At 27.6% G+C, this 15,193-nt stretch overlaps 1 protein-coding gene across 1 annotated transcript in view; it reads right to left on the bottom strand.

Annotated features, from left to right (window-relative positions):
* Positions 1-15,193, bottom strand: part of Tmtc2 (Transmembrane O-mannosyltransferase targeting cadherins 2) — a 1,137,584-nt gene that overhangs the window by 46,144 nt on the left and 1,076,247 nt on the right. Inside the window, exon 6 of the mRNA XM_075369640.1 lies at positions 803-888. Coding sequence (XP_075225755.1) covers positions 803-888 — 86 coding nt within the window. The remainder of the gene's footprint in view (positions 1-802; positions 889-15,193) is intronic.

The following is a 15,193-nucleotide window of genomic DNA, read 5'->3' as shown; positions in this document are numbered from 1 at the left end:
AATATGAAAGAAACAAAAAAAAAATAAAAAAGCAGACTCTTCTATGTGTATAAAAGGCAATGTTCGAAAGTGTGTCCGCTTTAGACTACAAAACTACTGAACCGATTTACGCACGGGGAAAAGGGAAAAAGGAAAAAGGGATAAAGTGAAAGGTTAAATTTCCGTAATGCTCATTTTTTAAATATTTTATCAAACTTTCAATTATGTTTATTTAATCTATATATATACATATAAATTAAATGAACGCAATATATATATATATATATATATACATATATAATATATACTCAAATCTAGCAATGGTGATGCATTGCCGGGTTTTCTAGTTAAAATATAAAAATAAATAAATGTAGCAGAATTCATAATACATAAAAAACACATTAAAAAAAAAAAAGTAATAAAAATACTGCAGGTTGTTGATAATTACAAACTGGTCATGATATCAATGAGAGTTATTACATGTAGTTAGATTAGAAGTGGAGGTGAATGGGTCAGAAGAATATAGTTTATGAAGTTTATAGCCACAAAACCAATATCTACATTAAACTATCAGAGAGAGAAGTATATATATATATATAGAGAGAGAGAAAGAGAGATAGAGAGAGCGAGAGAGCAACTTTAACCAAACCACTGCAAACAACATTAGTTAAAATAAAAGGAGCATGCATACTTACTGACCACAAATTTGATTTGTATAATATAATGCATACATGTAAAATTCTTATCTCTTTTGCAAATTATTTTCATGCAGACTTTAATTTATAATCAAATGGATAAAGTAATAATTTAAAGTAAAACTTACATGCAAGAGAAGGCCTGTAATGGATGGCAAGTTGGTAACTTGAAATAGCATCTTCATACTTTTCTCTACCTTGTAAGAGTATTCCTCTGAAAAAAAAATCATTAAAGTTAAGTCAATGTTTACTCATTAACTACTATTCATGGATGGGGTAGAGCACTGCAACTTACAGTCTGGCAAATGTTTTATTTTAACATAAAAAATATAACCTAAATTATAATTGTTCTTGCTTTTTGGATATTTGTAGGCAGACAGCGACAAAATAAGTCACTAAAAATCTAATTCACAGAGAAAAATGAAATATTTACCATGGAAAAGATAAATTTTAATGCTTATTAATGAAAACATTGAAATGATACAAAATCAAATTTTCTGGTACTGGAAAATTTATGAATGCACTCCTACCATTATTATTTACACTTACAATACAATATACATCTTTATTTCAATATTAAAATGTAGATATTTTAAGTGTAATGCCCAAGAAAATGCATGTATTATTTTTTTAAATACAAACATACATTAGTATGCATTTTATATTTCATAGTTAATATAACATTACCGTGACTAAATTATGTCATTCAATTAATTTATACAAATATTTTTAAGATTTCTGTAGTTAACTTATTAAGTTTAATTATTACTTAAACAATTAATAATTTCACAACACTGGTTAATAGCTTACTATCTTAACCTTTATTATAAAAAGAATGCCTGTTTATTAATAACAAGATAATGAATATAATAAATAACTGCTATTATATTATGAGTATGCTATTATAAAACAAGTATCTGTAGTTTTAAAACTTTAAACTTAGAAAACTGCAGATAATTTCATCATATACCATTTCATAATAGCTGAAAACACGATAATGCCAATTTAATGTTTAGTATAATTAACAGAAAATGTAATGAATAACTTAAAATGATAATACTGATTAAGAATTTAATTAAACACTGTAATAAAAAACTGTAAACAGTAGAGAGAAAATAATTTTTTTTATGAGTATTAAAGGAATGTATTTTCTGAAGTTCTTATTTTCAAAAAGTCAGGATGCATTTTCAAGATAAAAAAGTAGGTTATCAGATCGTTATTTGGCAACCATAAATAAGAATCATGGAGACTGATATTTAGTAAATTAAAAATTTTAATATATATGAATGTATTTATAATTATGAATCTGCTACCCTTGTTACTTAGAACAGTACGTTGGTATGTAGGAAAGGGCATTATTGTCTAAATTTCCATTTTTAATAAATTATTGGCCTATTTAAAAGATCTTCTATGTAAATTATTTAAAATAAAATTACAAGATTTTCTTTTACTTAATATATACTTTGCCAATGAGTATTATTTAAATAATACTAAAAAAAAAAAAATTGTTTATAATAAACAACCCCTCAATTTTTTTGAATTTTCATTTATAACGAACAAATAACTTTTCTCAAATAATTTATGTTTATGTTTTCTAAAAACCCATTTTTTAAAATTATTTATTTAATATTAATTAAATGGTTTTTAATCACTTCTTTTCTTTTTATAACTAGTTCCATTTTGTAATGATGCGTGTACACAAAGGTTTTACTATGGTTACCTTTGATCTGTCCAGGCAAACTTTGGCACCCATCGGGTTGGTATAGTGGTAAATGCGTCTTGCCAAATCAGCTGATTTGGAAGTCGAGAGTTCCAGCGTTCATGTCCTAGTAAAGTCAGTTATTTTTACACGGATCTGAATACTATATCGTGGATATTGGTGTTCTTTGGTGGTTGGATTTCAATTAACCACAGATCTCAGGAATGGTCGAACTGAGACTGTACAAGACTACACTTCATTTACACTCATACATATCATCCTCATTCATCCTCTGAAGTAATATCTGAAAGGTAATTACTGGAGGCTAAACAGGAAAAAGAAAAAGAAAGGCAAATAGTAGCAATTTTTGTACTTATCAATTCCTGATATATCTATAATGTATTGTTATGCACCAACTTTAAAAATTTATTTAATTTTAAACTTTTATGTTATAATTTAAATATTTAAAAAAATAAAATAAACATTATTTTACTAACAGCAGAATGGTTTCCAATCAAATCAGATGACCAAGGATTTTTGAAAGCAGCATGAAAATACTTACAAATATTATAATGCTAAAAATGCTGTTAGTATGTAATAAAATCTATTTTAAGAATTGAATTAAAACTAAACAATTTTAAAAGAAATTATAGTTGGTTGCTTGGGTTCTTCAGATACATAGTTATGAAAACAACTATCTATTAAAACCTGAAATGTATAGTTAATTTATTTTTAAGTTTTTATCAAGTTATACATTTTTTATTGATAAAATCTTTTTTGATATATATTTACACATATTTCACACAAATTATTGAAAATAAAATTTTTAAACAAATCTGCTTGCAGATTTTTTTTTAGGAATTATGCAGCTCCTTTATCAGTATTGTTATTGTTAATGATGATTCAAGTGTATGATTAAATAATCTATTTTAACTGTATCATAGTATTTGGTTAATTAATGAATAATTTTTATTTTTTTAATTAATGCACTGTTGAAACATGTTATCATAGATATTTTGCTCTATATGTAAAATTTACTTGTCATGTTTATTATATATTTAAAAATAATATTATAAAATTGAAGATGTTACACATGTACTGAGTGTTTGTTTTAAAACACAACCAAAAAAAACAATCCAATTAAAAGGAAAATAATGTGATATATTTAATGCAATTACTTATAAATATTATAATTATTTATGCAAAACAGTACTGAGATCAAATGTTTTTATGACAAATGTTGAAAGTGTGTACCATTTTCATCAATGCACCTCTTCCAATTTTTCATAATTCTTGATTATTCTGGCTTTCAGTTCTTCAATGGTGTGCGGATTATTTTTGAATCACAACCTTTTAGATATCCCCAGAAAAAAAATCTACAGGAGAAAGAACAGGTGACCTTGCTGGCCATAAGCCAATTGATATTACTCTTTCACCAAAGAAATTTCTCAAAAGGTCCGTTGTTGCTCTTACCGTGTGACATGTGGCCCCAACTCATTGAAACCATGAATCTCTCTCATTTAATTCTACAGTTACAATAAACTGCATTACAATTTCTTGGTAGAGGTCTGCATTAAGAGAATTTCAAAGATTATGGGGCCAATTATTCTTTGCTTGGAAATTGCACATCAGACACCAATTTTCTGTCGATGTAGTGGTTGTGAATGGATGATGTGAGGATTGGAGCTCCAGTAGAGATCATAACTATTAACGTAACCACTCAAATAAACCAAGCCTCAACTGTAAAACATACATTATCCAACACTTTAATGCTCTACCAAACAAACTGATTAAACCATTGACAATAGTGAAGTTTAGCAGCTTTATCAAGTGGATGTAATTCATGTGATACATGAATTTGGTATAGCTTTAGATTAGGTAACTGGGTAGCTTTAAAGGCACTATACAGTGATATTCCTTTTTGTTGTACAAGTTTTTGGTAATGATTTGTTAGGTATTTAAAAAGTTTACCCTACCATCTTCCAATGTTATGTCATTAAGTACTGAATGTTTCCGGCTATGTCTCTGATTGCAAACTGAACCAGTCTCTCTATTTTCTTCATCAAATGATGAATTGAAGATTTATTTGGTACATTCTTACCCAGGAATTGCAATTGAAAAGCTTCTTGGTACAAAACAAAAGATTTAATTGTTAATTAATTTTCCCAATAAAAATCCTTTATTCCATGTTCAAAACCATTTCTTCTTAATAAAAAACACGGATAAACAAAAATAATTCTTCACAAAAAAAGAAATATAGATAATTATGTAACCTGATTATAAAACAATATTTAGTACTGCCAACCTCTTCATCCGAAATTATTACATTAACTTTTCTAAAAAGTATTTTGCTTGGGTTGTGTTTTGAAACAAACACCCTGTATTTCTGAGAAGTAAGGGATAGCATGGAAAAGAGCAAGCAAAGACATCAGTCAATCTAGAAACTATTGACCATTATATGGCAAATACTTGGTTTTGTACACCTAACTGACCAAAGATCTCTGTATATGTGTGTATCTCTACGAGGTGATTTGTATAGTTGGCACATCTTTTACTGCTAATTAACTTTTGAGGTAATGAAACCTATTCGTTTGTGTAGTAATTATATATGTTTAAATTTTAAAATGCAGACACTAGTTTAATTACTACTTTGTGAAATTTGTATAAATGCTGGAAGATATATGATTATGTTATGTATTTTCTATCACTAGATGTGTTTATTACTTACATATTTTACATAAAATCAGATTTTATAAGCATGGGTATAGCAGAAATGAAAATGAATTAGACATTTTTGTTATGTTAAGTTATTCACTACAGGTGTCAGTTGACAGAGATGTGTATAAAAAGTGTTATACAGTGAAGTGTATGTGTGATAAAGCTGTATGTTTGTCCTATGTGGGGTAAATAGATGTACTCTAACTAAATAAATTTTATGTATTTAAAAAACCATGATTGTTAAATTTAAAAAAAATAAATTAACCACCTTTTCTTATGTTATCAAAAAATTAATTAAGATAAATTAATGAGTATCAAGAAAAAATTTAATTTATAATTAAAAACTCAAACATCCAACTAATCTTTCCTTGAAGTACATTCTCCCTGTCCCCTCTGCATCTGCTCCTATCAGCATAAAAATTCTGTGAAGTATTTTTACCTTTTTTTGAGGTTATGAGCATCAACTGCAATGGTCATTAGCCCTAATGGAAATTTGCAGTGTATGAAAAATGCCATACCTGATGCCAGACTGGTATTCAAAATAAGTCAGGCATGGCATTTTTCATTTGCTACAAATTTTCATTAGGGCTAATGACCATAGCAGTTGATGCTTGTAATCTCAACAAAAAAAATTATCTTTTTGTCTTTTTAAATTCATATAATAGTATATTCCTTTATCAGATAAATCTAATAACAATTAGTAATGATTTAAGGATTAAAATAATAATTTATGAATACTTCCAAACCTTTTTCCTCTCATGTATTGATTACATTATGTTCATTATGTACTTCTTTATTCTGTAACTATTCTCTTTTATTACAATAAAGTAGTTTTGTTACTTAGATTTATATACTATGAGAGGATGGATTATCATGTCTTGATCAATTGAATTAAATTTTACTTACAATCATAAGGGGTGTTTAAATCCTAAAGACAGAAGAGAAACTACCTTTTCATTGATCAGTATTTATTGTTTTGATCTTTTTATTTTTAACTAATTTCTACATTCTGACCCCCATAGGGAAACACCCACCTTGTGACGATCCTGGTTGCCACACCACCCCCTCTGTTTCTAGTCCAGATGGGCTTTACCAGAGGTCATCTTTTGGACCTTCTAAACTTGATAACACTACACAGTCAATGCCACCGATGCAAATGCCTCGGTAGACAGTGCATTTACATAACTTACTACCACCTTCATATGCCTCTTCCAACCATGACCACCTACCATAACTTACAACCCTTAAGTACTAACTGATTCACGAATGTATGATCCCCATGTCTTCCTCTAACATCAAAGGTTTCACACAAAAACTGTTCCTATGCACTCAGATCATTAGTTGATTGAGTCTTCAAACACCAGAAATAATATCCTCTTACCATCAAAACGACAATTTTGTCCAACAATTCAATTTAATCAAAGATATCTCGATTTACTTAGGAATCAAGGAACAGATCACAAATTTAGTAAGCCACTAATTAAAACATATCATATCTTTCTCTGCTCTGTTCTGGTTTTGGGAGTGAGGCCAATATCTACACCTTTCCACATCGCAGTTCCATTACAAAGTTTTTCACACATCTATCTTATCCTAACAGTGAATATTTCAGGTAATTGGTGCTCAATGCTGAAATGCCTATCTTGGCGAAGCACCCAGGTGGGCTCCTAGCCACCTGGGTTGCTATTCAATCTATACATCTATAACATCAGATCCCCTCAGCCATTCTTCGCAAGGCTAAGAATCTAAGGAAGCCAGCAAGTGATCATGAGTGCTTGAGAGATCATTTTAAGCGTCACCTGATGCAAAATGTTGTTGTCAGTGTCATTGTTGAATGTTCACCTTCAGTTTATTGATAGAGTTAAGAATCGATTCATAAATTCTATTCTTTAAACAGCCCTGAAGGAAAAAATTGCAACTAGACAAATCTGATGAACTTGAAAGCCATCGCTTTCTGCAGTTCATTCTTCTGTAAAACAACATGAACGTGTGCTAGTGAATCATTTGATGTGTGCCACATTGCTCTGTCTTGTTGGAAGAAGACATACATTTTTCACTACCTGTTAACTAGGCATAGAATTATTCAAAAATTGTATGATGCACTTCTGCATTATCTAGATATGTATTACACATATCTGTTTTAATATAGATCAGATAATACTGGTCTGTATTAACACACAAAAATGATAATTAAACAAAATAATATTGATGATACAACTATATGAAAATAAAATGTAAATAAACAAAATTAATATAAAATAAAATAATAATTTTGAAGGAACTAACAGCTAAATATTTGAGTATGTGTTTAAATACATGAATACAGGTTTATATACAGGTTAATACATGGAAAAATTCAGATTTATTTAACTGTATTATATCTAAAAACTCATCAGCTGAGTAATAATAATAATAATAATAATAATAATAATAATAATAATAATAATAATAATAATAATAATAATAATAATAATAATAATAATAATAATAAAATATTGCTAAAATTATTTTTGTATAAAATAACATCTTTTAATTTAATTTAAAATAGATCAGTTGAAAATCTTTTATGTAATTTCAAATTATATAGTTAATTAAAAATAATGATAACATCCTTTCTTATAGGTGAAAATAGTATGCTGTATAATACAAATGTAGTTCTAATCTCTGATTTGATAAAAATGAATGTTATTATTTTTTAGAAATAAAGGATAATTTTTTATGCAAAGACAGCACATTAATAAACATAAACACAATGAAATATTAGAATATTTAGTTTATTAAAAATTTGTTTACACCTTGTCCTGGTAAATCACATTAACTAGCACAGATGTTACAGGCAAATTTTGTATTCCGAAAACTAATTCTGAATTTTTTGATATAGTTCCAGTATACAATATTTATATTTTAATTTAAAACAATACTTAAAGGCAGTAATACTTGTAGGTTGTATATAATTCATTGTTTTACACCTAAAAGTAGTTCAAAACAACAAATTAGTGTATCTCTTTCAGCTAGTTACCAAAATATACATAAAATACAATTAACAGATGACAACAATTAATTTACGCTATTGACATCAACCTCCCTACTAAGATTTCCTTTCTTTTTGATGAAAAAAAAGAACTAAATTACTCAATTTGTAAAATTAAGGTTGAATTCTGACCAAGCAAGATTGAAATTATATGATGTTACGAAGTGCTAAGTTTCTTTCTTCACTTTGGTAATTATGCAGCTATAAGTTTCAGTAGTTCTGACAAATTCCAAACATAATTTTTTTTCAAGCTACCTGCAAATTTAGTTATAAAAAAATTTCCAAGAAATTCAATTTATAAAACAATTCTTAACATTATTTCAAGAGAAAATATCAATATTGTTTTGTATTAAATATGTCATTCCTGGGGTGTTATATCATCTAAAATTATTATAAACAATCAATCATAAATACTATAAATAATGATGATAAAATAAAAATTGCAAATATGCAAAATTTAATAAACTTAAATATGTTAATTATTACTCATATCTTTGAGAATACCATTTTTATTCTAACTACATATCTAGATAGTTTTTAAGTATTTTTACAATTCATTTAAATATATTTGAAGCAATTAGTTTTGTTTAATAGGAAATTCATTAATGAACTTGAATGCTAAATGATGTACATTGCATATCTCAGGTACATTAGATTGTAATTAATTATCATAACTGAAGCACGTTCGTACATGACTTTACATGCTGGATAAAATCAGAAGAAATACTTGGTGAATTAAATTGCTTAAAACTAGTGTAATTCTGTTAATCCTGTTACTGATATGTATATTATATTTGACGTACACCAGTTAGAATATTTAGTACCTGAAGTTAAGTTAAGTACCTGAAACCACATATATCATATTTAATGCACACGCCTAAGTCTTACAAGACAGGACAAAATGATCTATATATCTTTCTTAAGCTACCTGCAAACTAAGTTATAAAATAAATTTCTAAGAAATTCAATTAATAAAACAGTTTTTAACATTATTTCTCCAGAAAATATCAATATTGTTTTGAACTTTGTATTATTTATATCTGGGGCATTATATACTTTAAAAATATTGATTTATGATCAAAAATGATTTAATAAAACACTACTTTTCAGAAGAATTTTCAAAAATATTTTAAGCATTAATAATAATATATTGAACTAAATTATATATTGCTTCATAATATTATGGTTTGAAACAATTTAAAAATTTAATTAAATTGAAGATTGTCTAAATCACACAAGAACTCCAATCATTTTTCTCTTGCACTGTTCTTCACAGTTTCTATTAATTAAAAATAATGTTTAATAAAAGAAATACTAATTATCAATAAATAAACATTAACAGGTGCACTTGGTAATGATTTTTCTAGTAAACATAATATCTAGGTCTGATAAGAGCAGTTTGTAGTGAATTATAATCTCCCACATAAAATATACTGTATTATTTTGGGGATCATTAACTAAACAAAATTTAGAAAGAGTTTTTATAGTGCAAAAGAAAACCGTAAGATGTATGGAAGGAATAAAAAAAATATGAAACTTCTTGAAATTATTTTAAAAGGGTAAGATTAATGAAAGTTCCTTCACAGTTTATTCATAAAAAAATTAAATAAATATTTGCAGATCTCTGTGGTGGAGTGGCTTCCTCTTTTCTGGCTTCCTCTTTTAAGGCTTTTGGAAGCTGGAAATGCTATGTCAACCATAAATTTTATGATTTACATTTATGTCAATCATAAATCTTTCTGATTGGTCAATTTTAGTGCTGTATTCATAATTTGCTTAAATCATTTCCTCTTTGTCTAACTTTTTGTTGGTATCCTTGGCAGTCTGAGGATACTTTCAACTTTACAATTTTATTCCAAGAAACAAAGCATAGAGCATAATTATTTTTTTACATTGTTCAAAACAGCTCCTTTTTTTCAGTTTTGTTATCCTTTGTTGTTTAAAGAAATTTTTAAAGTATACAGATTTAATTTGGATAGTTATATGAATCATGCAGGTAACATTTTCAATATGATAAGCTCATCAAATTAAAAATTAATCATATCCCTACAGGAAACGGTATTTTTTTCTATGTTATTCTAGTACTTTAATGGTGTGACTGGAGTGTGCTTACTATGATACAGAAAATTAAATAAGTGAGAGTTGCTCTTTATGAAAGTAATAATGTTTACTATTTAGCCATTCCATGTGACAGAATAATAAAGGTAACAGCTAATTATTCTATTTCTCATTTCCCTAGTTTACAGAAACCAAATTCTTGTTGCTCTTATGAATGGCTTTGACATTTTCCAGTTGTATCTGATATTGTGGTAAACGATTTGGTTGTGATATCTAAAAGGCACAAAAAAAATTTAATTATAAAAAAATTTAACTGAGAAGGTAATACACCAATATATTATTGCCAATAATATTACTATACCAATATAATAATGGTATTGATATGTACCAATTTATTATTTACTACATTTCAACAAAAAAAATAAAATGATGATTTACTGATTAAATGAAGTGAAAAAAATATATGGAGTATTTTATATTTAAATAGAATTTTATATATAAAAAAAAAAATCAATAAAATTTAAAGCGAAACTGTTAACAAATCGTAATATCTATGATAATATTATATAAAAACAGAATAAAAAGCGTGAATGCACACTGGTTGCCACCATACACCGCACAATATACCACATCACTGCTCTGCTGCATGTTTTATTGAAAATGAAATATAAAAGAGGTTACTGTGTGCTATATATGTACATATATATATATATATATATACACACACACACACACACACATACACAAGAACCAACGTGACGGTTCTTACTCTGACAGACTTACAGCCATTTTATTTACATATTTGCGGAGAGTATTAGGTTGATGAATTCGTATAGTAGAAGCAGTAACAGTACTGTGAGAAGGGGGAGGTAGCGAGAGAACTGGGACGTTCAAGAATGGATCGCTACCGTTTTGAATGGATGAAAGGAGGTTGAACCCGTGCGTTTGTAAGTTACCTACCGTGCTTTCCATGTATGTGTTAGTATAAAGGGGGATACAAATCCCTGCTGTTATGAATAAAACATGTTCCCAAGAGGGATGGCATGTTTTCACAAGGAAATTCGCACCTTTCGTGTAAACCTTTCCTCCAGCCAATAGACACCCACCCGGTTTCTAGCTTGGGCTATTTCAAGTCGGTTCTGCTACCGAATTAAAGTTATTATCCATATACTACACCTTAAAAAAAATTAAAGATTATCCTTTGCTTATTTTTTTGAAAAAAGTTATACTTAAAAAAAATAATACTAACAAGCGAAGATAAAGTAAACTAAATCATTGACACATGTAAATTATTTTAGCAGGAGATCACTAAAATGAAACATTGATAACAGCTTAGTACTATCAAATGTTGATTTCTTCTGTACAGCTAGTGATAGAAATTTGTAATTTATGTTCAGTGTAGTTAATAAAAATGTTAGGGAAACTTTCAACATCCACTCAAAAAAAAATTTACAAATTGTAAAAAGTACACATAACTGTTGACCTAGACTTGATAAATTTAAATATTTAGTTTTAATGAAGAAAGCAAAATTAGAATCCATCCAGATTCATAATTTATAATCTTTCTGGATACTGGATTACTGTCAACTTTTGACAGTAATATTATTAGTTATTATTTAATTATTATTCAGTTACAGTTTTGTAATTACTTATTCCATAGTTGAATAAAATGATTTTTTAAAAATTAATTTAATTATTATTTTATTTATTCAATATTCAGTAAAATAAAAAAAGGAAAATATTACTTTCATCCTCCAAACTCGGCTGAAAACTATTTTAAAAATTCACATCCTGTGGGTTTTCTCTTGGGTTGAACTTACTGTTCAGAAAAACCAGCGATTTCTTTTTTAAATTCTTATCAACATACATTTTATTTCCAAAAGTTATATACAATATCTTAAAATTCAATGTATTATTCTCCTTCATATATCAATATGAAAAGTTAATTCATCGTGAATTAACTTTTAACTACAAGGAATAAAATTAAAAATATACATAATTTGAAAAAAATTATTACTATTTTGCAAAATATAAATTCAAGTGCAGTTAAAAAGCTACAAGAAGTAATTTTTAATTATAATTAAGTCCAAATTGTGGATTAAAAATAGAATTCTACTTCTATCTCTTTCTTGAAAGCTAAATATATGTATGGAGAAACAGGGGTTTGAATCAAACAAAATTTATTAAGAGATTAACTCCACAAGAATTGTTAAAAAAAACGCATTTAACATTACCTCTTTCATTTATGATAATAGTTATACTAAAGAAAAACTTCTCAAAGTGTTGTGTAAACGATTCAAATGAAATTTAAGTAATTAATATATTTTTTATTAAATAATTACTTAAAATGAATGCAAGAATAAATTAGATATATTGTAATAACAAAGAATAACATCAGATGAAAATGTTTCTCGTTTCTTATAGAGTTTACGAGAATCTTAACGCATCAAAAAAATTAACTAGTGTCTAACTGAATAAAAATCTCCGTAAAAATTTTTTAATAATTCATTATATTATACGTTGTCAGTATATTATACTGTAAATATGAAATATGCTCTATGTCGCTTATCTATCTAGAATTCCTCTATATTGATTTTAAAAAATTATACAGGATCAGTTAGTCTTGGACTGTTTCAAAGTTATTTACCATTTAAAATTTAAAAATTGTGATGTTAAATACGAGACCTAACTCGTAGACCTACCTGTTTATGAAAGAAAAATATTTTTGTGCTTTTTGTCTTCCTTAGTGAGAATTGTAGAGACAGTTTAAATAATAAATTTTCTCATATAGAAATTAATTCATTATTTTGTATCATCTGACTCAGTTTCTCTTATGGTTTTAATGCATATACTCGTATCTGAATGAGAAAGCCGATAAAAATTAGACCAATGAACAAGTCATTCCCTCTTCCGTATCTCAGATTAAAGATATCATTTAACGCCCTCCCCGGATACTACGGTAATAATATAATCTGAATAGGAAAGCCGATAAAAATTAGACCAATGAACAAGATTTTTCAATTTCCATGTCTCAAATTACAGTTATCATTAAACACACTCACTGACTACTAAAGTAACAATATAATATGAGTAGCAAAGCCGATAAAAATTAAAACAATGAACAAGACTTGTTCTTTTTCGTATCTCACATTAAAGTTATCATTTAACACTCTCACCGGTTACTACTGTAACAATATAATCTGAAGAAGAAAGCTGATAAACATAAGACCAATGAACAAAACTTCTCCTCTTCCGTATCTAACATTACAGTTATCATTTAACGCCCTCGCCGGTTACTACGGTAACAATACGTCTTTATTTTTACACATTGAAGTTGCTTACGTGTACCAAATTTTTAATCATTTTCATACGATATTTCATGAGAAGTGAACATTTTCAAGTAAATGCATGAATTTAGCGTAGTGGAATTGCGGGGGTGCGTGGGGGTGGGTCATATCATGTTTCGACACCGTAGTGTTGTATTGTCATCGAGGTTACATACGTGTACCAAATATCACTGATTTTCATACGATAGATCAAAAGATATAGCAGTTGCAATATTTGATTATTCCTAAAGCGAGTTAATTAAAAGCTTTGTCGGTTTATTAAGACTAAAAAAAAAAGTAAAAATATTTATTTTTACACATCGAAGTTACATTCGTGTATCAAATTTCATTGATTTTTATACGATAGTTCATGAGAAATAAAATTTTCAACAACATGCATGAAGTTAGCGTAGTGGTATTGAGTGTGTGGGTGGGGGTGGGTCATATCCAAATTTTTACACCGTAGTATTGTGTTGTCATCGAAGTTACATACGTGTACCAAATTTCATTGATTTTCATACGATAGATCAAAAGATATAGCAGTTTCAAGATTTGATTATAACTAAACCGAGTTAAATAAAAGCTTTTAAAAAGAGTGATTTTTTTGAAATATATTACTATATTTTCCCTAAAGTACAGCTATATTAATTGTATTAGCCAGGAAAGTAAAAGTATGTTCAATATAGTTTATAGAAATAGAACTTTCTTTGAACTCAATCAGAATATTGGATTATCATATTTTTGAACTGGAATTAGGTGGGATTCTTTGGCTTTATTAATCGAATTAAGTGAATGACTGTGAAAAATTGTAACCTACGCAAATTTACAACTGAAGTAACAATACTAAGTTATAATAAAAAAAATTATCATGAACATAATTCCCATAAAAAGAACTGGAGGGGAAGGTCTTGTTTAAAAAAAAAGGGTCAGCCAGGATTTAACAGAAAACTTACCAAATTTTAATCACCATAAAATTTTGAAGGAGTTTTGCATAAAATGCTTTGATATTTTTCTATTTTTTGATTACCCTACTGAATAATATTGAAAGGATAAAAGTATTGCGGTGTCCCATTTTGGCTGTTCTTCCATTAATATGTTTTATTAATTTTGTTTCTATTTTGATTTTATTTCTATAATATTTTAACCTTCAGTCAAGAAATATAAAATTCAACTTTTTTCTCCAACATAAATTTGGTCAAATAATTCTTTGTTCCTATTAAAATATTTAAATTCTATTGCTCCCGAATCTGTAGATCGATTTTCAAAATTAAAGTTTTGCTTTTTTTACATTGTATAATTAGATTTCCAAATTTGAAATTTTTTATGATTTTCAATTTTTTTTTTAAACAGAGAAAGATAATAATTAATTTAAATACTACTTTTCTATGAGAAATTACTGCCTTCCCATATGTTACTGTGTGATTTCAGGCCTTATAGTAAGAATTTTATTTTATTTTCTCTTTTATTTATTAATTTTTTTAAATTCACCATAGAAACTTACAGAGAAGCTTGAACGTGGGAATATGGAAACAGAATTTTGTAGCGTAAGAAAAATGCTATACCTGACAGGGATCCGAACACGGAACCCCCGGATGAAAGGCCGAGACGTTACCACGCTGCCATGTAGATCGACAAATCTTTTATTTAATACTAGCATCCCCATCGCGGCTTCATCGTCTCTGTGTAT

Source organism: Lycorma delicatula, chromosome 6, assembly GCF_047948215.1.
Source record: "Lycorma delicatula isolate Av1 chromosome 6, ASM4794821v1, whole genome shotgun sequence".
NCBI classification, from domain to species: domain Eukaryota; kingdom Metazoa; phylum Arthropoda; class Insecta; order Hemiptera; family Fulgoridae; genus Lycorma; species Lycorma delicatula.
The sequence above is the reverse complement of the archived record's forward strand: the minus strand, read 5'-3'. Positions and strand labels throughout refer to the sequence as shown.